This window comes from Barbatula barbatula, assembly GCF_947034865.1.
Source record: "Barbatula barbatula genome assembly, chromosome: 18".
NCBI classification, from domain to species: Eukaryota; Metazoa; Chordata; class Actinopteri; order Cypriniformes; family Nemacheilidae; genus Barbatula; species Barbatula barbatula.
Window position 1 is genome coordinate 16,495,165 of NC_136781.1, and position 25,266 is coordinate 16,520,430.

Consider the following 25,266-nt stretch of genomic DNA (forward strand, 5'->3'; position numbering starts at 1 on the left):
GCAAAAACAGTTTTATTATGTCCCTGAAACCACAGCATAAACAATGCAAACCTTTCTCGTGGAGCAATGAGCTTTCATTATGGCCACATTGAAACAAACTCATCCCCTGTTCTTGCAAGACAATATTTAGCGTCCCTTACTGTGTAAACAAATAACTGAGCATTGAGTGGTTTGAAAGAGACGGAGAGATCTCTTTCTCCGCCTGTTGTTTATTCCCTTCAGACAGGCCACAGCTGGAGACTGCAGGCTTTGCCAGCACAGACACATCATGTGACTTTACTCATGATGAGAGCGAGAGAGACAGGATGTCAAGCAACAGGGCAACACGAAAGACAGAGCCTGAAGTCATGATCTAGTGCCCTGAAAGATTGTGAAATGATGTCGCTCTCAGAGACTCCAAGGAGTGACTTTATCATTGTGTATTTGACTGTAGAAGTGCATTAGATGCCATGTTCTGAGCTCAGACTTCCAGACAGCCCCTTCAGGAAATTTTTTGTTTTAAATTGAATGTTAAGTCACACAACATGAGGTGCTTGTCAGGGCTTTTCTGCAGGCTCCCCCAAAAATGAACAAAGCATCCTTCAATATTTCACTTTGATACCCATAAAAACTAATATTGTGGCGTAAAAATAAATACATTATTTTGTAAAGTAACATTTAAAAAATACATCAAAACTCTGTCAAGTACAATAGTAAAATTCCTTTACTATTTTACTATTCCTTTAAATTGTGTTTTTTATAGTGAAGAGTTCATGTAAAACTCTCCCTCAATTCTCCCAAATTTACTCACACTCATGCCATCCTAGAACTCATTTAGTCATGATAAATTTAGCCTAAGAATTTGAACATGTATAAGATAACTACTTTTCCAAGATTTCTAGCTTTCGACGATGAACAAACTGATTACAAATATTATTACAAAAATACTATTTTACCCAGAACTGTTTTAGTTTCTCAAATGAATATTTTTCATGCGGCCTCTGCGTATTAGCGCATTGCAATGTTAGTACTGTACAACCATATGCTCTAGCGTACAGACTACGGTTGTATCAGTTTACCTGGATCTGACATGTTCAACAGAATCAAATAATGGCAGGCTAATGTTATATTTAAAAATCACTTCAAATTGAGAAATTGTATTTGTGCTTAAAATAAAGAATGATTCTGCTAGTAAAGGTCGGTGTCCCATCATTGTTCACTCAACATGTTCTTTCTGACCCTTTAATGTTTGTTTTAACCTTTGTCTTGACCTTTGGAATAAATAACGTTTGTGTCTAATTGTTAAAGCTGGCCAACCAAACAAATCCTGCTGTATCCATATACTGTATGTTATCCAGACTCTGCAGGCCACACGTCGTGATGTACAGAAGCGATGGAATGTACAGATGCTGTGAAACAAGACGGCTTTTGTAGTCCACAGCTACTCCCTGATTTTTTTTCATTGATCCCAGTACAATGGTATTTGTGTCTGAAGTTACAGCATGCTGTTTACATACATTCAAGATTGGAGGCCATTAAATGCAAGAGACACAACGCTCTGCCAATGGATCTTGCGTTTACATAACAGAACTTTGAGTAATTGTTTGCATATGTTTCAATGTTTCCACGTGTAAACCTCTTAAAATTCAAGATTTTACATTTAGATTCCTCCACAACAGCCGCTTGGTTCATTGAAATTAATTCCTTTTCGTTCCAGGGAAAAAGAAGTCCAAATTCCAGACGTTCAAGAATTTTTTTGTGAAGAAAAAGAGGAAAGAAAGTCCTCCTCCATTGGGAGAGGGCGTGTTGAAGGCCAGTCAATCAAGTGATGATGTCACTAAAGAACCGCCTATGGTCCAAACTATCAAATATGATAATTCGGGGTAAGGAAATAAAATAAACATATTTCTGTTGCATATTATTTTCTGTTTTTATTATTAAGTTTTGCAAAACTTTGTCCCCAAAGTCTTCAAATTCATAAGATTCCAAGGGGATTTAAACCGCAAAAACACTTACAATCTAACAATGTCGTGTTTAAAATAAATGTAGTGTTAAAAAGTGTGAAAATAAATAATATAGTTTACGTCTGTACTAAAATGTCATTGTGTTTTTAAATTAAAAGATCCAAAATCAATATGGGAAATAAAGCCATGTCACATGACAGTGTCTTCGTCTCTGATTCGCCTTTATCCGAGGATAATGATGCTCTAGGGGCGTCCCAGGACCGCATTCACGGAAAAGTGAAATCTCTACAGGTAAGATTATTTTCGACTGTGATTTAAACTAGGGCTATCAAATCAAACATGTTGACACACGCAAGACATAAATATGTTTGTTTTTTAAAACCACTTGTGCATTTATTCAGTCTAACATCTTACATATTTAATTCACGGGTTATTGGAAAGTATTTAGAAAGTGAGGGACCTGTGGAGATTACTGGTCCTGATCGGACTGTATACACGCATTGTAGTAAAGATTTACATGATTGTACTGTACATAACAACTTATCAATTAAACAATTCCTTTTTTTTTAAAGATAAAGTAAGCTCGGACTTGACCCGTCTTACACTGTACATTATCAGTTTAGAGGAATGAATTCTTTCTATAGCTGCAGTTGAAGCAGGCAGTTCGTCTGGGTTCACCTCCAGCATTCATCTGGGGGAGGAAAGCTGAAGATGCGGGAACTTTCTCTGATGATGATGGTCTTCCCTGCAGCCCACCAGAATACTTCAGCCTTCATACCGTGCTGGCCACACCCCCTCATACGGTTTGTATATCAACTCAGTCACTTGTTTCTAACATTGAGAGACAATGAGATGCACATCATCTGTCATTGGTCTTTGTCTCTGATAAGCATGTCTCTTCCTTTAACTGATAACAGTTGGAACAACATAGGGACAACAAAAAGCAGAAGTGCAGCAAAAACTGGTATCAAATAGCCCACCACAGTTTCCAAAGCTAAGGATTATTTTTCAAGGATAGAAAGAGTAGAAAAGAAATGGAATAATATGCTTTTGTTTATTTAGGTGAAGCATTTTAATGGAGAATGGTTGTCATATGCTGTTTTATCATTGCAGGTGGCAGATTTGACCCAGAGTGGCAGTTGTTTGAGCGTGGAGGCCTCTGACAGCGATGATGATCAGGTGACTCTCACAGAACCCATTGACATTTTAACTCGTCATGTTCCACAAATCAGGCATGAATTGTGTATGAAATGCTTGTGTAATATTTCGAGCTGAAAATCAATGCAACAGCACATGCAGATTATTATAGCAGAATCCAGCTGCTCTGTAGGCCTTTAATAACCCAACTAAACACTGTAATAGACATCATATTAACAAGTCACTCATCTTAAAGGGATAGTCCACCCAAAAATGGAAATTCTGTCATGAATTACCCAACCTCAAGTTGTTTCAGACCGGTATACATTTCTTTGTTCTTTTGAACACAAAGAAGATATTTTTAAAGATTTAGGAAAACAAACAGTTTGGGGGCACCTTTGACTAGCAATTTTATGCTCGGTTGCTAACATTTTTCTAAATATATTTCTTTGTGTTCAACAGAACAAAGACATTTTATACAGGTTTGTAACTACTTCAGGGTGAGTAAATGATGTATGACAGAATGACTTATTATAGGCTAACTATCCCTTACTATAGGCTAACTATTTTCATTTTATTGTCAAACATTAATGGAATGTGTTGAAACTGACCGTATTCACCTAAAAATCACCTTGGCACCAGTTCTGTTGGTATTTTATTATCTAATCAATTTTCTCCTTTGAATACACAACCTTTGTTTGGACTCTCGTGTGGTCTTAAAGGGCTCTATCATACACTCGTCACAGGCGCGACGCAAGTGTCTTTTTGCTAGGTTCAAAATGGGGCCCAAAATATGTGGAGGGTGTGTCGGACAGTCTTAACAGATTTAAATTAACCTCAAGAATTTGCTTTAACTTCTAAATGACACATACTATAATATATTGTAAACCTGGGACAGTGCTATTTACACGTCAAGATGTCGTCAGAAGAAGACTTTTCCCAGTCAAAGGCAGACAACATCAAACACGCAGATGTAAGCGAGTCAGTGCCTGTATGCTGTGTTGCATTTGAAAGTCAAATTTGGAACCGGGTTTTCTCCGTTTGTGTACAAGTGCTCTTAGAAGTCACATTTTTATGATCCTGTACAACACACCCTTATCTCACGCACAGCACGAGCACCTACTGCTGAATCAGCTCCCAAACTCCTAAAGCCACTGGAAAACATGCACTTTTGGATTTGTTGCCAGGGCTTAAAATAACTGTGATGTGTTTGTGTTATGCAACGCTGAGGCTGTAGCGAGGCTGTAGTGAGCTTAAATGTTCAGTTTCGGGGAGATATTCGGTTTGATATTCTTTCTGAAGGGGGAACATTTTTTTCAGCCAGTTGCAGTATAAGATCTCCTGATGCACATCACATACACGTATAAAACTATTTATATCTGCAATGGTAAAAACACCCTTAAAGGGATGGTTTGCCCCAAATTAAGTATGTTGACCTCATTTATTCACCCTCTTGTTGTTTAAAGCCTGTATATTACTTTTTCTTCTGTTGGACACAAAAGCAGATATTTTGAGAAATGTATCTGTGGTCCGGTGTCAATACGATGGAAGTCAATGGAGGCCGCCATTGTTGTTTGGTTATTCTCCAAATTATTCTCTTTTGTGTTCTGAAGAAAAGGTTTGGAATGACATGAGGATACGTAAATAATGAAAGAATTTAATTGTTTGTGTAACCTATCCCTTTAGTCTTAAAACTGGCATTTAAAGGAATAGTTTACCCAAAAAGGAACATTCTCTCATCAGTCATTCACCTTGATGTTGATCCAAACACACACTATAAAATCCCAAGGTTGTATCCATTACCCACACAGTGCATTGGTCAGACATCACACAAATTTTCCAATTCTAGCCACAGCTGTTTGTTCATTTCAAGTTTAGATCACTATCTCTACTTTAGATACCGTTCAGTGTTATGTTCTGGGGGATGTTTGAACCAGTGGTTCAGGGGTTATGAGTAAAGCAGCAGTGCGGTCTGAAAACATTCCAGTGGTTCACACCAGCAGTCTGACTGTCTGCTGGAAATCACATATTCCAACATTCTGGGTCAGAACGGCTGCCAAGCCTGGACACACTGTCGCCTCACGTATATCTACATCAAATTAATTTGTTACATACCTTAAAAGGCACATTAATGCTTTTTTTCTTGTGCAAGTAAAGTTGTATTTTGCTGTAGTGGACGCACATACACCAGATGGACAATGAACCGGTTACTTAATGCTACAGCATACAGTACTGTAGAAAAGGGCTGTCAAACGATTAATTGAGATTAATCACATCCAGAATAAAAGTTTGTGTTTCCATAATATATGTTTGTGTTCTGTTGCATATTCATTTTGTATTGATAAAATATACATGCATATATTTAAGAAAAACACAAAATATTAAAGTTGATTTAAATTTAAATAAATACATGTATAAATATTTCCTAAATGTGTATACATGTATGTGTATGTGTTTATAAATACAACATGAATATACAGTGCACAGACATTATGTTTATTACGTTAACGCAAACTTTTATTTTGGATGCGATTAATCCCGATTGGTCTGTGTAAAGCCAAGACCTGAACCCAACTGACCGCCTTTGACCCAAACCCTCATCACCCAAACCCATCAATGACTTGTACACAGGGGTACGGTCATTTCAAAACTGAACGCTCTTCCAAAACTCCCCAAAACAAAATTGATATGGTATTGTATGGTATAGCATTAATATTTTCTGGAATAGATAAACATGTTTATTAAAAGGTACTGTCCCAATACTTTTCTCAATGCACTTTTTCTCCATTCCTTTAGCTGAGTTGGAAAAGCATTACGCGTCACAGGTTTATCCCCAGGGAATACACATACTGGTGCAAAATTTTTTACTTTAATGCATGGTGCATGAAAGCTAGTCTAGTAATTGTGAAATGTGTTTTACTGCACAGAATTACTTTAAACACGACTTTGAAAATATGTCTGAAACCTTCAATTGGAGGTTTAGAGGAAAGAAAGTTCTTGATGTCGGATTACTTTGAGATATGTTGTTTTACAGTGGTTTGCAGTCGGCCGTATTTTCAAAATTGAGATTTAACACTAGGTCTTCAAAGGATAAGAGTGTTTATACGGTGGTAATGATGATTGTAACACTGCCAGCTGTAGCCCACTGTTTTTTCAGCTGGAAGCTCTTTGTTTTTCTTTAGCTCTGAAAGGAAATAGCTGAGGACAATCATTATAATAGATCATGTTGAGTCACCAGTTGGGGTTAAGATGGTTTAGTGTTTTTTATTTATAAGCTTTAATGTGTTCTGGTTTGGTGCACTATGTAGTATTGTATTGTATGCATGAGTGACCTGAAATACAAACTGATTTTGTTTACATGATGCCAATCTGGTTTGAGGGTTTTTAAGGAATGGAAGGAGATTATCCCTTGAATTTCACCATCTTTGGAAGTGGTTAGAGAATTGACTTTGACTAATATTATAATTGACTCAATTCTCCTCTCTTTGTTTTTCCGGTCCCGATATAAAGATGTCTTATGAAAGCTCTTCAAGACCCAGCACCCCTCAGGGCCCCGTCCCCGCGGACTTCAGCCTTCCCGCCAGCTCTATCTCCTGCTTAGACAGCACGGCGGCCCGTCACCGCATTGCCGTCAAAGCATGCGCCAGGAGAAAACCAGTCAGCGTAAGATCTTTCACATTAACAATTTATATTCTTACATGTTATATTTTATCCCCCTGAAAGTTGAATGCTTGAGAAAGTATGTCTAATGTCATATGAATTACAGTTGTGAAATATGGCATTATGAATGGTGAACACAAAATATTTTTTAACTTTGTGTAGAGGGAAATGTTGCAAACCAAGAGAAGAGATCTGAGAGAAAAACTACTGCTCAGAGAAACGGAGGACAAACTATGGATGGTCCCGAGCATCATAGAAGAGGAAAGCGAAGGTACATCAATCCGGCCTAGGGAAAAACTTGAACATTTTACCAACACAAACAATACCAAGTACTTAGTACACTACGCTTTAGTAACATTATTCACATTGTAGTACTGCGTAAACACTGTTTTAAATTGTAATGTTTAAATTCTGCAATTTATTTGGTGTAGATTCGCCCATGATTCAAGATTCAGATCAAGAGGAGTCAAAGACAGCCTCCATTGCCTCTGAGCACAAGGACGAGGAATTGGCAGACTCTCCCAAGTCTTCCATCTCAGCTGGAGATTCCTTTGAGGAAGAGGAACGTGTTTCTGACGAGGATGACGTCCACAAGTCTGAGGTCCTGGAGTCTCCATGGGAGAGTCCAATGACACTTCAGCTACAAGCTGATGACTCCCTGTTGGTCACAGGAAGTGAGGTCATCCCTGAGGAGCAGGGGTCATTGCTGGAGGAAGTATTGAGCTCCCTGAAGAGTCCTCTTGTGTCAGGACTTGCACTGGAGCATGAGAACGTGGTTCTTCAGAGTGAGGTACAGCCATTCAAACCAAAAATGTAAACAACAGCCTGTTCAACATTGTTCAACGCACAAATCAAATACGTTTTTATCTCTTTTTTTATAGGTTGCAGATGTAAAAACCGAGAGTGCAGAAGCTCAACTTGAAGAGAAAGCCAACATGGATCTTCTTGGTCCGATGATCACAAATGAACAAGTTCCTCAACAAGATTCACTTTCAGACTCAACTGTTGATTCAGACGAGATCACAGAAGAGACTTTAGAAAAAGAGGAATTGGTTGAAGTGCCAAAGTTTGCCAGTGTGTCTGAAGCCAATGTTGACAAAGAAATAAACAAGACTGAGAATGCCAAAGAGGTACAGGGAAAGACAGAGTTAACAGAGAAATCGGCGAAAACTGAAATGGCGGAAGCTTTTTCAGTGAATATAAAAGAAAAGAAGCATATTGAAGTTCTTGTTGAGGACAATGTTGAATTGGTGATAGAAACCAAAGTTGACAAGAAGGTCGGTGGCTTGGTGTTGGTGGAGATGGAAAAAAGAAAGAATGGCGACGTTGAAGAATCCCAAGATATCACAGAGCCCTCAAAGACAGACAAAAATGAGACTCCAGAAGAATTGAAAGTCACTGATTTTTATAAAGTTGCTACATCTGATCAAACAGTCAGAGACGATGCCTTCAACACTTCTGAATCTTCTAGACTCCCTCTGGTCGAGGTCATTTCCCCCATAGTGTCTCACAAACATGCTCCAATTCTACATTCTACATTTTTCAATACGTCAGCATGTCCTCTAGAGAAGGAAAATGAGCCGAGCAGTCTAGTTGTTTCTGTTAGTCCTCAGGAAGTATGGTCAGAAAAGCTTGAATCAGTTACAGAGCAAAAAGACCTAGAGTCACCTGTAGAACAACAGATTACCAGCACTGAGGTTCAACATCGCTTCACTATCGCTCCTGCATGGCAACGGTCACTTGCTCCTGGAGTTGCCAGAGAACAACTTCAGATCATATCGCCATCCACTGAAGTGACCAAAGAGTCTAATGAACCTCCCCAGACAACAGAGCTCCTCACACATGCGAAAGAAGAACGATCATTCTCCAAACCCGCCCGTACGCAGAGTTCACCGGGACGAATTTACAGCTCACCCATGAGAAAAGAGGTACCTCTTGTTGAGGAAGAATCTACCCCGGACAACCCTTTCGGTGTGCGGTTGAGAAGGACGGCAGTTGTCAGGCGATACGATATGGATGAAGATTCGTCTCCAATGTGGAGGAGCCAGACAGAGTCCGAGCATCTGGAGGCTGTGGGGACCCCAGAGGTTGAGCAGCATGAAAGCAAGACCATCACGCCCAAGAAGCCTGATCTGTACGATACTGTGATGTCTGTCAGGAAAGTCCCAGGTAATTCTAGTCCTTAAAAAAAAAAAACTTGTTTAAAGGCATTTGCATTTGATTTGATTGCATTGTTAGAAAATATTAACATTTAAAGTTGTTCCAAACCTGTATACATTTCTTTGTTTGGTTGAACACAGAGAAAGATATTTGGAAGAACGCTTTTAACCAAACAGTCCGTGGCCACCATTGACAACCATAGGAGTCCCAGAACTGATTGCTTTCTTGCACTCTTGCAATCAAAAATATCTTTGTTTGTGTTCAACGACACAGAGACAATTTTTCCTGTTATGATAGTAAGTGGTGGCCAAAAACTTTTTCCAAATATGTTTCTCTGTGTTCATCAGAACAAAGAAATGAATACAGGTTTGGAACAACCCAAGGGTGAGTAAATGATGACAGAATTTTCACTTTTGGGTGAACCATCCCTTTATTTATTTTTTAGATTCTACTGAATACTATTGAATTGTGTGCACTAAATTCAGGCAGGGGTAAAGTGGTGAGGGACAATACTAGAACCCTTTATTTTGATTTCTTCAGTGTATAAAATGTTTCTTTCTGTGTCATGTCTCCTTCAGAACCTGCGGTTAGAATATCTGGTGGTGACACAGAACCTCCAAGCTGGATCTCTGTGGCGAGACAGAAGCAGAGGAACTTCATTGAGAACTCCCCAGAGGTCTTTGTAGAGAAACATCCCTCACAGGTTTGTGTTCGCGCATCATCTTATAAACACATACAGTACAGCGCTACAGTACAGATTTTATTGTAGTAGTCAATGGGGCCCCAGAAATGGTCAGTTTCCCACATTCTTCAAAATGTATTTTTGTGTTCAACAGAACAAAGAAATTAATACAGGTTTGAAACAACTCTGGGATGAGTAAATGATGAAATAATTTTTATTTTTGGGTGAACTGTCCCTTTAACAACTGTAAATGGGCATTTAAATAAAACAATAATAAAGTGCTTTACTATTTTAGGTATTTATTTTAAAACAGTACAAATCATGGACAACAACAATAATCATAATAAGACATTATATATACTACTATATAATATATACTATAATACTGTAATAGAAACATAACAATGTTTAATAGCAGCTATGGCACAAACCTTACACTGGTGGTGGTGGTGGTGTAAAATCTTTAGAAAACCTTCTTAGCATCTTAATCTCAGTATTTCAAAAGGTTTCAAGAGGTGAAATCAACTATAATATCAATAAAACCTGTATTCAATCATGAGGTTTTTAAGGTGCTATGTGTCGTTTCGTTGTCAGGAGGATTTGACAAGACCAGCTTCACTTCCCAGCTTATCAACTTCAATCACCCAAGATCAACTTCCACAGCCATGTTCAACTATCAAAGGTAATAATCTTTCCATAAGTATCAGACACTGCCTCTGCCTTCCATAAGCAGCACATTAATGGATTTAGATTGTGCTGTTGGATTGGAAAAGTCTTCCCCCTACAGGATATTTGACTTGCTGTCAGTGATGCAACATACACATTCTGAAATCAATATCTAAGGATCAAACTTGTGTATTATTTCTGAATGAACAGTGTTCTGCTCGATTGAAATGGTGGAGAAGGAGAGTAAGAGAACTGCTATCCCATCCGCCTCACCTCTAGCCCAAGATGAGCCCCCCTGGATGGCCTTAGCCAAGAAGAAGGCCAAAGCGTGGAGTGAAATGCCCCAGATCGTCCAATGAACGGCCCAGCTGGCAAATGAACTGAAGCAAACACGAAAGTCACGTTAGCGGCTTTCTTTAAACTTTATTGTAAACACATACGCAATGGATGTGAGCGGTCATAGGTAACTTGTACAGACTCATGTTGCTTATTCAGAACTGAATGCCTGGAGTAAATGATGTTCTGACTTCATAAAGGAAGTGTAAGCAGTAGGCGTTATGTATTCTGCCTTTATCATGATCACATTCATTTAATAGTATCTCATGTCACACAGGTCTGACTTTGTAATCCAGGTGGAGTGCTTCTGTTAAAAAAAAGAAAGAAGAAAACCGCGTAATGTTTAAAAAAAAACGTTGCTTTGGTTTACCCTGCGAAATTACTATTGCACATTATGAACCACCATGAAGGCTGTTTTTATTTAGAAGTTAAAGGATACCTTCACTTATATTATACCCTTTAAAGTTAATAACAATGCAGTTATTATCAATGGAGCTGATGGTATCATAGTATTTATTTAACTCACTCTGTATGTATGTTTTATGTAATTTTTGATTTATTTTTGTATTTACATGCACAGTTTTGTGACTTGTACATAAAATGTGAAGTACCAAAAAATTTATCTTGTTGTGGATTTGATCAGTCTACCCTCAGAGAAGAGGAACACCGATGTCTTAATCTCAAAATGCCAATGAAAGGAAGCAGGTGAATTTAATTTTTAAAGAGACATAAAGTTGCCTGCAAAATAGACATTAATTATTGCTAATATTTTGCAATATTTACCATATCTTATCAGCACAAATGTTAGATTTGTCATTTGTCACAAAGGATTCTCTAAATTCTAATGGGGGTCCCTACTGCCTTGGTGGTCCCCCGGATTTACCCCTTCAATCAAGCACTGCTTTATATGCAGACACAGTTTTATTGTGTTCAGTACTCTTCTCTGTTATGTTCAAATATAATGTTTCTCTGATGCAAAGTAGATTATTAGATTGGGACTGTCAGAACTATGTTATTCACAAACTTATACAATTATGTAAACAAAATAATATAATCCTTAACAAATCATTAGTTGAGATTCAAAATAGTATCATGACATTTTTCAAATTTGATTTATTAATGTTAAGTTATATTAAACTGCTAATTAAAATGTGATAATAAAAGGGAATTGTGGAATCTAATTGCAAATATATGTGGAATTACAACCCCTAACAACACTGAAAAACAGTAGGATTAAAATAAATGTGTGTTCAATTACGTAATATTTTTACACAAGCAAATTTACATAAAATTTTACTTTAGAAATCTGTGAGCAAACAATTAGTAAATTAACCCAAAAGTAAGTAAATCCAACTTTTGTTTCTTTTCAGTGAAGTACCGTACAATATTTAGGGAAGTTTTAATCTAAAAGCATCTTTTATTTAACTTCTTTTTATCCATTCACAGACAGCATACATCAGCTGATGTCACCCAAGATTATTAGATTAGTCAAATTCAATATTATTGGAATTTTTAACAGAATACAAAAACTTCAACCTTAAACAGAATGTTTTTTGTACATGGCCAATTCCAATGATATGGACATGACATAAAAAAGCACAGAGAATGCATACATTTTTTTATATTAAAAAAAGAAAATAAACTAAAAGGATGCCGTTTTTGGGAGATGACAAACTTTGTAGGATTTCTGGGAAATACAGTGCACAATCCTGAAGCAATAATACCCAGTGAATGCAGAAGGGATGCCTCTTAACAGAACATAAAATTGTTACTTTTCATGTGTCCATGTGAGGAATATGTAGCGTTATGGATGTGACAATCCTGAAAACTCATGCACTAAAAATAAAACAAATGCTTTACAAATTTGAAGAGAGATGTCACATGGGTATTTGATCCACCAAATGTTAATTTATGTGCTGTAAGGTTGACATTTTCACGGAATTGCTCACCTTATCTAGCCCATAAGGATACACAATATTTATCTTAAGGTGCAAAAGGCTAACACATTCTGCTATTTTTCTGACAGCCTTTGCATATCTTTCAACCCACTGAACACGTTAAGGCATTGTAGTAATCGATTTAAATCTAATCCTTGCTTGCACTTGTTTGAACACATCATTCAATTGATCACATATCATGAAAACCAGACCATTCAGATGAAAATCCTGCTTTGTGCTTGAGATTTACAACTGAGAAAGAAGAGAAATCAGAAGCAGTAAAAAAACGTTTAGGTGAGGTGATTATATGAAAAAAGGGTGTGATCAGGCAAGTCATGGCAGATTTGTTTTAGAGGATGGACGTGACAGCAAGTTATAATAAACCCTGTTGATCCTATAATGAATATTTTTGGAGTTTTAATGTCAACAACTCTATTGTACTTTATGCTAAAAGTTGGCATGTTAACGAAATGCATGCATGACTTGCAAATCATTGAATTTACCTGAAGTCTTTATTTTAAATGATGTGGTAATGCGCGATTAAAGAATAGAGCCATCTTCTGGCTATATATCAGAACTACGTTATTGTAATTCTTATCCATTTAACTCGAAAACTAACTTCTGTAACTTGACATATTCAAAGACATATAGTCAAATAGATCCCATTTATTCTCATGAGACCTTTCATTTAATGACACATTAATAGCATGTATGTTATTTTCATTTGTCATTTGAAGGTGGCAGTAGACAACTGTCAACCAGAGGACCCCATGCCATATACAACAACCTCAGATACAGTATTTATCATCTGCGTCTCTTGCATTTTACCAGGTCTTGATTTGTCATTGATCTGCATACATTTACATCATTTATTGTAGGCTATTTCTGTATTCAACAATACAATACGCACACATTTGTATGGCAATATTATCATCATGATGTCTTTCAGTATAGACAAATACGATCTTACCTATTTGGACACTTGAGTCACCTAAAAATTTATGAATGTCATGATATTAAGCAGTACAGTTCTGTGCCATCTGACAGTCATTTTAAAGGGCAGTTTGTTCATTTCATGACAAATAAGAAGAAAGTATGTTCAAATATCTAATCCACTCAATAGTATGTACACACACTGCTAGAATCTCTGTCTGCATGCAATGACCATAAATATAATTCACAGAGCGGTCTGATCACACGGTCCGTATCTTGCTTTCTTTACATTAAAACACAGATTCTGTTTCATTAAACATATTTGACTGGCTTAAGTGCCCAAAACAGCCCATCACAAAATACAAAGACAACAGACAAGATTAGACAAATAAAGTCCTCATGAGTGTGTTCGTCCTCCGTCGTTTCCACATTCCTCTTGAGTCGCTTATCACTCCCTTTTCTTTTTTTCTATCATATTGAACTGTCCCTCCAGGCCCCTGACTCGCTTCTCCAGACCGGCTCCGTTCCCGCCGGCGCAGCTCGTGACGATTCCAAACACAGCGCAGATGAGCACCAGCAGAGTCAGTCTCATTCCAATAAGTTCGGTGGAGGCAGAAGGGTCACTGACGATCCGCACAAAGAGCCACAGGACTAAAATCACTTTGAGCAACCAAAACACTCGCCGTACAAGCGCCACGGTGACCCGGAGCACCGCGTACAGGATCGTGTAGCCAATCAGAGCCAGCAGTGCCCATTTGATCACAGCGGACACACCATCCGTGGTGAAATGAGGGATTGATATCGTATCTGTAAATGAAAAGGACACACATGGAAGAATAATGTGTTAAAATGGAATTCACTGTAAAAAGTAAATTAAAAAACAATGTAAAACTAAGAGGACTTTATCTATTATTGTGCATGCGTGATAAGCCATACAGTAGTCCAAGGAGTGGCAGGCCGGATATTGCCTTGTGATTTAAATGCTACAGTTCATTTTACTATTAAGTATACTCAATTAAGGTATACTTTACGTAGGAAGTATACTATCAATGTACCTTCTTGTAAGTGTATTTTGTTTATACAACTAAAGAGTGAATTGGCCCACTTTTCAGTTTATAAAAGTATACTTTCAAGTATACCGTACACAACAAGTTTACAGCTTTATTTTTCTTGTGTTCTGGAACTATACAAGTAAACTAATAGAAACTGTAAAAGTACACATTTAAGCATACTCTTATTAGTAAACAAAACTACATGCCAAGTATACTTGATTATACTCTATATCTTCATCACAAGACTGAATACCAGTGTAGTCCAAATACACTTTAGACACTTGTCAGTATGAATCAAGTGTACTTAGGTGGCATTTTAAGTATATTTCTGAGAAGCACATAAAAGTGGACTGAAATATTACCTTCTTATTTTTAGCTTAAAATAAGTATACTGATACCACACACTAACCATACACGTGTGGCACTATGCAACTTGACAAAAGAAAATAGAGCATGTTACAATTTAAATTTGTCCACACTGGATACAGCCTGATGCCACTCGCGTCTGGTATAGATAGGGTGTTGGAGATCATAGAAACCCCCTGGCAACTAAAAAGATCACCCTAGAAATCACTTAGAAGACACAAATCTGTAGCAAGCAAGCAGCATCAACTCATAACATCTTAGCAGTGATTTAGCAGCGCCTCCTGCACATTTATACACTCCCCCGGTTCACGTCTATACTAATGCGCTAATGTGTTAAATTGGATCTGTCAGATGTGGGCGGTTTGCAAAATATGCAGCGCTCCATAGGTTGAGAAACACAGTTATACAGTTTCTATGCCATTCCTATGATGTTACAGGTGTTTGCCAGAGACCTAGCTCCTCTATATTGATGCTAGGCTGTGGACATGTGGTTGCTTGGGTGTTGCTAAGCAGTCACTTATAGGTCTCACCTCTTTGATGCTTTTGTGGAAAATAGTTTAAAAGGTTCAAACGCCTTGACAGTACTGCAGTTATATTGATGACAGAATGCATAATCAGATTTGCTAATTCTTAATAAACACACACAACGATTGTCACCGTGTAGGATTCATTTAAAGGAGGAGCCAGAAAGCTTCCAAAACTACATTAATTTGCGTTTTTGGGGAAAATGGAGGTCATAAAGATGTTAAACTATTTGAGGGTGAGTAGTTAATTGTGTACCCCTTTAATCTTCCTGTGAGTGCAGATCCAGCGTGTGCCTTAACTGGTGACTGGTGGACTTTATATGTTATCTATACAGGCCCATAATAAAAATGACAACTTTCCTTTCTTCATGTTGTTCTTTAAAATGTATAATTTAGTCACATACAGATTCAGCTATACAAGTATTGTACATTGTCATGCATCGACCAAACCTGACCTCACTAGTTACACAAGACATGCATTTGAATGTGCATTGCATACCGATTTGCATATATAAATGTATGCACACTCGAGTTTAAACACAGGTCTTACAATATATACAACCATGACACTGAGAAATGACTTTCACTCACCACTCACTCCCGTGGCTCTGAGAATCTCTGACACATAAACAGCAATAACATTAAATCCACTGGCAGCTCCTTCAGCGACAAACTTCAGCAACATTTCAGCAAACTAAATGGAATAAGACGGAAAAGAAAAGGGGGTGGAGACGTAAAGACAGCAGTTAGATTTGAGGAAGTGTTTATGTGGATTATTGAATGGTGTTTCCTACAGAAGGCGGTATATATTAACTCAATGGAGAACTCACAGATCATCAATCAAGACTCATTTTAACTTACTGTATTGACACAATGCATTGGGATATATCAAATAATGAACAGTCAGCACTTCATTATCGCAAAATAGATCCAGACCGTGTGATCAGTCTGTATTTTGCGGTAGTGACTGGCTGACTGTACATTATCTTGCATGTTACATACTTACCAAACAAGGAAACGTAGACATATTGATGAGTTAAAATGGTTTGAGATTTTATAAAAAAGAATGCAGTGTTATGAAAAGGTATAGAAGTAGCACAGTGTCAGAAAATAGTGTTTCAGAGAGCCATAAAAACTTTAGCCATAAAAAAGAGACTTTTGCTACCTGGACGATTCAAGGCAGTTGTTTTGAAAGACATGTTTTGAACCGCAGGGGCCGCTGTGTTTCCTGCAAACTTGATAAACTGGGGCGTTCAAACTCAAATCGGAGAGACACATTGAAACCACTTGTTTGGAGGGTGTGTCAAGAATGTAAGACCAATCAGCAGCAACATGTATATAACCCAAACGGTATTAAAGAGACAGCTCACACGATGGGTCCAAGTAAAGTCTTTAAATGTGTTGGTATACACAACAATTGAAGATATTATGCTGGATTCACACGGAGCGTCAGTGTCAACGCTTCTCATTTACTTTTAATGGGCTGCCGAACTGAATTGTGGGTCCATCAGAGTCGCTCACTGGCGTTGCTTGCGGCAAAAAGTTGAACAATTCTCAACTTTTCAGCCGCCAACACAGGTGTCAGATCACCTAACTAGCCAATTGAATTCATGCAAGAGCGGAGAATAATTGAACTGGCTGTTGTCACTATGACGATCGGGTCGGCCACGCTTCAGACGCGCCCTCCATCAAGCATTGACGCTGACGCTCCGTGTGAATCTAGCGTTAGAAGACGTGTACTTTGCAATATTCAACACGTATTTAGACCGATTTCATTAGGCTCCAAAAATTCTTCAAAAAGAACACAAAGAATGGCCTTCTCAGCTGCCATACTTCAACTCTTGCGTCATTACAACGGGGTGTTCTGGTTTCTAGCCAGTTACAATATATAATAAATATTTACAAAGGGGGATGAAAATGGATGGACTTCAAAATGCTTAAAATATGTTTGTAAATGTTGAAATGAATTATTGTTGGCCATGATATTTTGTTTTGTATTGTATGGTATGTATTTTTAGAAGAATGGATGAATTAGAGCAATAGAGGCAAATGTTTTGCAACGTTTTTGTCGGGGCTGGATATGCAGATATTTCTTTGAAAAAGTCGTAAAAAATACAAGCTGGGAAATAAAGAAATTTCCAAAGAAGTGCACAGTATTTGAGAAATAAAAAAGTTTCTAATTTGTCTAGAAAAGATTGTGAAAATGTTACTGATATCAGTATCGCAAATCGCATCGCGAGTCGATACATCTCATAGTGATGTGGTCTTCGGGGCGCACGTTGGTGTTTGGTGCGAAAATCAGGAAATTGTTGAATTAACTCGTTATTAAAAAAAATTGCGCACAATAAATATACAACAGACTGTACTACTGGAGTCATAATTTCAATGATGGCATCACTCACTTTCTGCGCACTGAATATCGATTCGGTTGCTGTCTATGGGGGGAGTCCCGAACCTCACCAAACTGAAGATGAACGGAGGTTAAAGTTATCACACGACTTGAGTCATTCATACAGGGCGAGAAATTCATGACATAATTTTCCTTTTGTGGCGAAGTATCCCTTTAATAGTTTTTCACTGGGAGCACATAGTTTGTCCGTGACTGCGTACCAGAATGACAGCTGGCCATTACCCCCTAGTGCACATTGGCGGCCATGCACATTAATAGTGATTGAATAAAGGCCACCTCGTTTGAAAGTGGATGCTAATTTGGATGACACACAAAAAAACATTTACACAGAATATAACTGTCATGAATGTTAAAAAAGCGACCCATTCTAAAAAGGAGGCATCGCTTGTCCCTCTGTGTGTGAGCCACAGACTTAACACTTGTGCACCTGTTTTGGCCACCGGTTGCTGCTTTCACACAAGAGCGGTCTGGTCTGCATGTCCAAACAAGTGCATGAATCAATCCGTGCGGCATCTTTGACGTGATCTCTGTTAAAGGACCCTTACTTGTTCTTACCATTGCGACAGAATAGATGTTCTCTGGACCAAACACCGAGTCAAGGTACAATACAGCATTCTTGGTCAGAGAGAAAGTGGGGTAGAGTCAGGTGAGGGGAACGTGAGCAGATGAAATCAGGGCAAAGGATGAGTCGAGGGGTTACAGGATTAGCAGGTTCAGAGGCAAGATGAGAGAGGGATAAAGAGAGAACAATAAATACCACATACCGAAGTTTAGGCTTTCATTAGAGATGAGGTGCACATTAAAGGTTAATCGGAATTAATAAAAGAACAGAAATGTGATCTCCTCGGGGATTCAATGTCGCTTATTGCATTTAACTCTGCACTTTTTAATAATACAAAAATAATCTGCTATATCCACATACGTAGCTCCTTTGTACTAGAAGTTTTAATTAATTCACATTATTTATAGTCTGTCTGATATTTGACCTGTGTTTTGATTTTAATGACCTTATATGTTTTGATTATAGTCATTGTTTTCTTGTACAGTTGCTTTGTAACAATGGATAATGTAAAACCTTTGACTTGACTTGACTTGAGTGTAAAAAGTGCTATATAAATAAAGCTGACTTGACTTTTTACTTGACTTGAGTGTAAAAAGCATTATATAAATAAAGCTGACTTGACTTTTTACTTGACTTGAGTGTAAAAAGCGCTATATAAATAAAGCTGACTTGACTTGAGTGTAAAAAGCGCTATATAAATAAAGCTGACTTGACTTGAGTGTAAAAAGCGTTATATAAATAAAGCTGACTTGACTTTTTACTTGACTTGAGTGTAAAAAGCGCTATATAAATAAAGCTGACTTGACCTGAGTGTAAAATGCGCTATATAAATAAAGCTGACTTGACTTGAGTGTAAAAAGCGCTATATAAATAAAGCTGACTTTACCTGAGTGTAAAAAGTGCTATATAAAAAAAGCTGACTTGACCTGAGTGTAAAATGCGCTATATAAATAAAGCTGACTTGACTTGAGTGTAAAAAGCGCTATATAAATAAAGCTGACTTTACCTGAGTGTAAAAAGTGCTATATAAATAAAGCTGACTTTACCTGAGTGTAAAAAGTGCTATATAAATAAAGCTGACTTGACTTGAGTTTAAAAAGCGCTATATAAATAAAGCTGACTTGACTTGAGTGTAAAAACGCTATAAATAAAGCTGACTTGACTTGAGTGTAAAAAGCGCTATATAAATAAAGCTGACTTGACTTGAGTGTAAAAAGCGCTATATAAATAAAGCTGACTTGACTTGAGTGTAAAAAGCGCTATATAAATAAAGCTGACTTGACTTGACTTGAGTGTAAAAAGCGCTATATAAATAAAGCTGACTTGACTTTAGTGTAAAAAGCGCTATATAAATAAAGCTGACTTTACCTGAGTGTAAAAAGCACTATATAAAAAAAGCTGACTTTACCTGAGTTTAAAAAGCGCTATATAAATAAAGCTGACTTGACTTGAGTGTAAAAAGCGCTATATAAATAAAGCTGACTTGACTTGAGTGTAAAAAGCGCTATATAAATAAAGCTGACTTGACTTGAGTGTAAAAAGCGCTATAAATAAAGCTGACTTGACTTGAGTTTAAAAAGCGCTATATAAATAAATCTGACTTGACTTGAGTTTAAAAAGCGCTATATAAATAAAGCTGACTTGACTTGAGTGTAAAAAGCGCTATATAAATAAAGCTGACTTGACTTGAGGGTAAAAAGCGCTATATAAATAAAGCTGACTTGACTTGAGTGTAAAAAGCGCTATATAAATAAAGCTGACTTGACTTGAGTGTAAAAAGCGCTATATAAATAAAACTGACTTGACTTGAGTGTAAAAAGCGCTATAAATAAAGCTGACTTGACTTGAGTGTAAAAACCGCTATATAAATAAAGCTGACTTGACTTGAGTGTAAAAAGCGCTATATAAATAAAGCTGACTTGACTTGAGTGTAAAAAGCGCTATAAATAAAGCTGACTTTACCTGAGTGTAAAAAGCGCTATATAAATAAAGCTGACTTGACTTGAGTTTAAAAAGCGCTATAAATAAAGCTGACTTGACTTGAGTGTAAAAAGCGCTATATAAATAAAGCTGACTTGACTTGAGTGTAAAAAGCGCTATATAAAAAAAGCTGACTTGACTTGAGTGTAAAAAGCGCTATATAAATAAAGCTGACTTGACTTGAGTGTAAAAAGCGCTATAAATAAAGCTGACTTGACTTGAGTGTAAAAAGCGCTATATAAATAAAGCTGACTTGACTTGAGTGTAAAAAGCGCTATATAAATAAAGCTGACTTGACTTGAGTGTAAAAAGCGCTATAAATAAAGCTGACTTGACTTGAGTGTAAAAAGCGCTATATAAATAACGCTGACTTGACTTGAGTGTAAAAAGCGCTATATAAATAAAGCTGACTTGACCTGAGTGTAAAAAGCGCTATATAAATAAAGCTGACTTGACTTGAGTGTAAAAAGCGCTATATACATAAAGCTGACTTGACTTGAGTGTAAAAAGCGCTATATAAATAAAGCTGACTTGACTTGAGTGTAAAAAGCGCTATAAATAAAGCTGACTTGACTTGAGTTTAAAAAGCCCTATATAAATAAAGCTGACTTGACTTGAGTTTAAAAAGCGCTATATAAATAAAGCTGACTTGACTTGAGTGTAAAAAGCGCTATATAAATAAAGCTGACTTGACTTGAGTTTAAAAAGCGCTATATAAATAAAGCTGACTTGACTTGAGTTTAAAAAGCGCTATATAAATAACGCTGACTTGACTTGAGTGTAAAAAGCGCTATATAAATAAAGCTGACTTGACTTGAGTGTAAAAAGCGCTATATAAATAAAGCTGACTTGACTTGAGTGTAAAAAGCGCTATATAAATAAAGCTGACTTGACTTGAGTGTAAAAAGCGCTATAAATAAAGCTGACTTGACTTGAGTGTAAAAAGCGCTATATAAATAAAGCTGACTTTACCTGAGTGTAAAAAGCGCTATATAAATAAAGCTGACTTGACTTGAGTGTAAAAAGTGCTATATAAATAAAGCTGACTTGACTTGAGTGTAAAAAGCTGTATATAAATAAAGCTGACTTGACTTGAGTGTAAAAAGCGCTATATAAATAAAGCTGACTTGACTTGAGTGTAAAAAGCGCTATATAAATAAAGCTGACTTGACTTGAGTGTAAAAAGCGCTATATAAATAAATCTGACTTGACTTGACTTGAGTGTAAAAAGCGCTATATAAATAAAGCTGACTTGACTTGAGTGTAAAAAGCGCTATATAAATAAAGCTGACTTGACTTGAGTGTAAAAAGCGCTATATAAATAAAGCTGACTTGACTTGAGTGTAAAAAGCGCTATAAATAAAGCTGACTTGACTTGAGTGTAAAAAGCGCTATATAAATAAAGCTGACTTGACTTGAGTGTAAAAAGCGATATATAAATAAAGCTGACTTGACTTGAGTGTAAAAAGCGCTATATAAATAAAGCTGACTTGACTTGAGTGTAAAAAGCGCTATAAATAAAGCTGACTTGACTTGAGTGTAAAAAGCGCTATATAAATAAATCTGACTTGACTTGACTTGAGTGTAAAAAGCGCTATATAAATAAAGCTGACTTGACTTGAGTGTAAAAAGCGCTATATAAATAAAGCTGACTTGACTTGAGTGTAAAAAGCGCTATAAATAAAGCTGACTTGACTTGAGTGTAAAAAGCGCTATATAAATAAATCTGACTTGACTTGACTTGAGTGTAAAAAGCGCTATATAAATAAAGCTGACTTGACTTGAGTGTAAAAAGCGCTATATAAATAAAGCTGACTTGACTTGAGTGTAAAAAGCGCTATAAATAAAGCTGACTTGACTTGAGTGTAAAAAGCGCTATATAAATAAAGCTGACTTGACTTGAGTGTAAAAAGCGCTATATAAATAAAGCTGACTTGACTTGAGTGTAAAAAGCGCTATATAAATAAAGCTGACTTGACTTGAGTGTAAAAAGCGCTATATAAATAAAGCTGACTTGACTTGAGTGTAAAAAGCGCTATAAATAAAGCTGACTTGACTTGAGTGTAAAAAGCGCTATATAAATAAAGCTGACTTGACTTGAGTGTAAAAAGCGCTATAAATAAAGCTGACTTGACTTGAGTGTAAAAAGCGCTATATAAATAACGCTGACTTGACTTGAGTGTAAAAAGCGCTATATAAATAAAGCTGACTTGACCTGAGTGTAAAAAGCGCTATATAAATAAAGCTGACTTGACTTGAGTGTAAAAAGCGCTATATACATAAAGCTGACTTGACTTGAGTGTAAAAAGCGCTATATAAATAAAGCTGACTTGACTTGAGTGTAAAAAGCGCTATAAATAAAGCTGACTTGACTTGAGTTTAAAAAGCCCTATATAAATAAAGCTGACTTGACTTGAGTTTAAAAAGCGCTATATAAATAACGCTGACTTGACTTGAGTGTAAAAAGCGCTATATAAATAAAGCTGACTTGACTTGAGTTTAAAAAGCGCTATATAAATAAAGCTGACTTGACTTGAGTTTAAAAAGCGCTATATATATAACGCTGACTTGACTTGAGTGTAAAAAGCGCTATATAAATAAAGCTGACTTGACTTGTGTGTAAAAAGCGCTATATAAATAAAGCTGACTTGACATGAGTGTAAAAAGCGCTATATAAATAAAGCTGACTTGACTTGAGTGTAAAAAGCGCTATAAATAAAGCTGACTTGACTTGAGTGTAAAAAGCGCTATATAAATAAATCTGACTTGACTTGACTTGAGTGTAAAAAGCGCTATATAAATAAAGCTGACTTGACTTGAGTGTAAAAAGCGATATATAAATAAAGCTGACTTGACTTGAGTGTAAAAAGCGCTATATAAATAAAGCTGACTTGACTTGAGTGTAAAAAGCGCTATAAATAAAGCTGACTTGACTTGAGTGTAAAAAGCGCTATATAAATAAATCTGACTTGACTTGACTTGAGTGTAAAAAGCGCTATATAAATAAAGCTGACTTGACTTGAGTGTAAAAAGCGCTATATAAATAAAGCTGACTTGACTTGAGTGTAAAAAGCGCTATAAATAAAGCTGACTTGACTTGAGTGTAAAAAGCGCTATATAAATAAATCTGACTTGACTTGACTTGAGTGTAAAAAGCGCTATATAAATAAAGCTGACTTGACTTGAGTGTAAAAAGCGCTATATAAATAAAGCTGACTTGACTTGAGTGTAAAAAGCGCTATAAATAAAGCTGACTTGACTTGAGTGTAAAAAGCGCTATATAAATAAAGCTGACTTGACTTGAGTGTAAAAAGCGCTATATAAATAAAGCTGACTTGACTTGAGTGTAAAAAGCGCTATATAAATAAAGCTGACTTGACTTGAGTGTAAAAAGCGCTATAAATAAAGCTGACTTGACTTGAGTGTAAAAAGCGCTATATAAATAAATCTGACTTGACTTGACTTGAGTGTAAAAAGCGCTATATAAATAAAGCTGACTTGACTTGAGTGTAAAAAGCGCTATATAAATAAAGCTGACTTGACTTGAGTGTAAAAAGCGCTATAAATAAAGCTGACTTGACTTGAGTGTAAAAAGCGCTATATAAATAAATCTGACTTGACTTGACTTGAGTGTAAAAAGCGCTATATAAATAAAGCTGACTTGACTTGAGTGTAAAAAGCGCTATATAAATAAAGCTGACTTGACTTGAGTGTAAAAAGCGCTATAAATAAAGCTGACTTGACTTGAGTGTAAAAAGCGCTATATAAATAAATCTGACTTGACTTGACTTGAGTGTAAAAAGCGCTATATAAATAAAGCTGATTTGAGAGCAGTCACATTTTTGTTCGCTTTAATTTTGTTTTTAGGTTAAGCCTTTGACGCACACAGTTAGGAAAATGAAAAAGAAAGCTGTCACGAAACCACAGAGACCTTCGAGAATCTGAGCTAGGAAACAACAGCATCCGAGCAAAGATTCGTATTGTAGAATACATCAAATAATCAATTCACAAAAAATGAAGTTTACCTCAAAACCAATCTGAAGCGCGTGGGTGCCAACAATAGACTCCACGTATTCTCTCAGCCCATCCAGAGGCTCCATAATAGACCCCAAATGATAAGAACCAGTTTTGTGCTCCTCGTGACACAAAACCGAACGAACCAGAAGCAAAAACCACATACCTAGCAGCTTTTGCGAGTTTCTTGATGCACACTTGAGAAACGACATCCCTTGATACCCGCGACTCAAAAAAGATACAATATTTTACAGCAGATGTAAAACACGGATTAGGTTCCTTCAGACAATGACTTGATTGCAAGGACTACAAATCTTTAAATCGTACAACAACAAAATAAGTCAGTTTTATACACCACTGAATATATTCTTATCTATCTTTATAATTTAAAGCAACATGCCGTCTCTCTCTCTCTCGTGTGACTCCTGTGGCAGCGCGAGCAAGCCAAGGGCGTTTATAAATAGGGACCCGATGACTGTATATGGTATCGTAGCAAACTCGGGCAGTAGTTTTAAAACGCGCAAAAGTTTCCAGAAAATCTCCAGTTTTTAGGAAAACATCCACAATAAAGGTCCAGTTTGTGAAGGTCTGTATGGATATCGTGTGTGAAGTATCCAAAGAAGTGCACGAGGTACTGATGTGTCCGCCCCCTGAATATCTGTCATTCAACAGAACCGAACAGAACAAGAAAAGCCCGTTTACACCGCAAACAACGCGACAGTGCGCTCAGTAATAAACGCCTTAACGCGCTTGTCGTGTAGTGCATTTATTGCAGAATACTCGCGGTAAGGGGAGAAGACCTAATCTGTGTATGTTTCTTTACGTTAAGCGTTAGGACACAAGGGCATAAAACGTACAAATATATAACATTGCTGTTATAAAATAACATGCTAATTTGGTTGCA

At 36.8% G+C, this 25,266-nt stretch overlaps 2 protein-coding genes across 8 annotated transcripts in view; one reads left to right on the forward strand and one right to left on the reverse strand.

Annotated features, from left to right (window-relative positions):
* Positions 1–11,762, forward strand: part of LOC306907836 (uncharacterized protein) — a 30,442-nt gene extending 18,680 nt beyond the window's left edge. For 4 of the 6 annotated variants that reach the window (XM_079480272.1, XM_079480271.1, XM_079480270.1 and 1 more), the window contains exons 4-14: positions 1,697–1,862; positions 2,102–2,234; positions 2,588–2,746; positions 3,057–3,122; positions 6,591–6,743; positions 6,903–7,011; positions 7,172–7,530; positions 7,622–8,909; positions 9,479–9,603; positions 10,177–10,264; positions 10,459–11,756. In XM_079480272.1, coding sequence (XP_079336398.1) covers positions 1,697–1,862; positions 2,102–2,234; positions 2,588–2,746; positions 3,057–3,122; positions 6,591–6,743; positions 6,903–7,011; positions 7,172–7,530; positions 7,622–8,909; positions 9,479–9,603; positions 10,177–10,264; positions 10,459–10,607 — 2,795 coding nt within the window. In that variant the 3' untranslated portion in view covers positions 10,608–11,756. Of the gene's footprint in view, positions 1–1,696; positions 1,863–2,101; positions 2,235–2,587; positions 2,747–3,056; positions 3,123–6,590; positions 6,744–6,902; positions 7,012–7,171; positions 7,531–7,621; positions 8,910–9,478; positions 9,604–10,176; positions 10,265–10,458 lie in introns of all 6 variants that reach the window. The other 2 variants (XM_079480274.1, XM_079480273.1) reach the window with 1 other exon arrangement.
* Positions 11,763–13,016: 1,254 nt separating this feature from the next.
* LOC306907332 (voltage-gated monoatomic cation channel TMEM109) lies at positions 13,017–25,035 on the reverse strand. 2 transcript variants are annotated; one of them, XM_079479382.1, is made up of 4 exons: positions 24,374–25,035; positions 18,362–18,421; positions 15,988–16,090; positions 13,171–14,261 (listed from the first exon to the last, which is right to left on the reverse strand). In XM_079479382.1, the coding sequence occupies exons 1-4, from the start codon at positions 24,572–24,574 to the stop codon at positions 13,903–13,905; spliced, it is 723 nt and encodes a 240-aa protein (XP_079335508.1). In that variant the 5' UTR covers positions 24,575–25,035; the 3' UTR covers positions 13,171–13,902. The 2 variants fall into 2 exon arrangements, with proteins under 2 accessions (XP_079335509.1, XP_079335508.1); XM_079479383.1 differs by lacking the exon at positions 18,362–18,421 and having other exon boundaries at positions 13,017–14,261; positions 24,374–25,032.
* Positions 25,036–25,266: the final 231 nt, after the last annotated feature.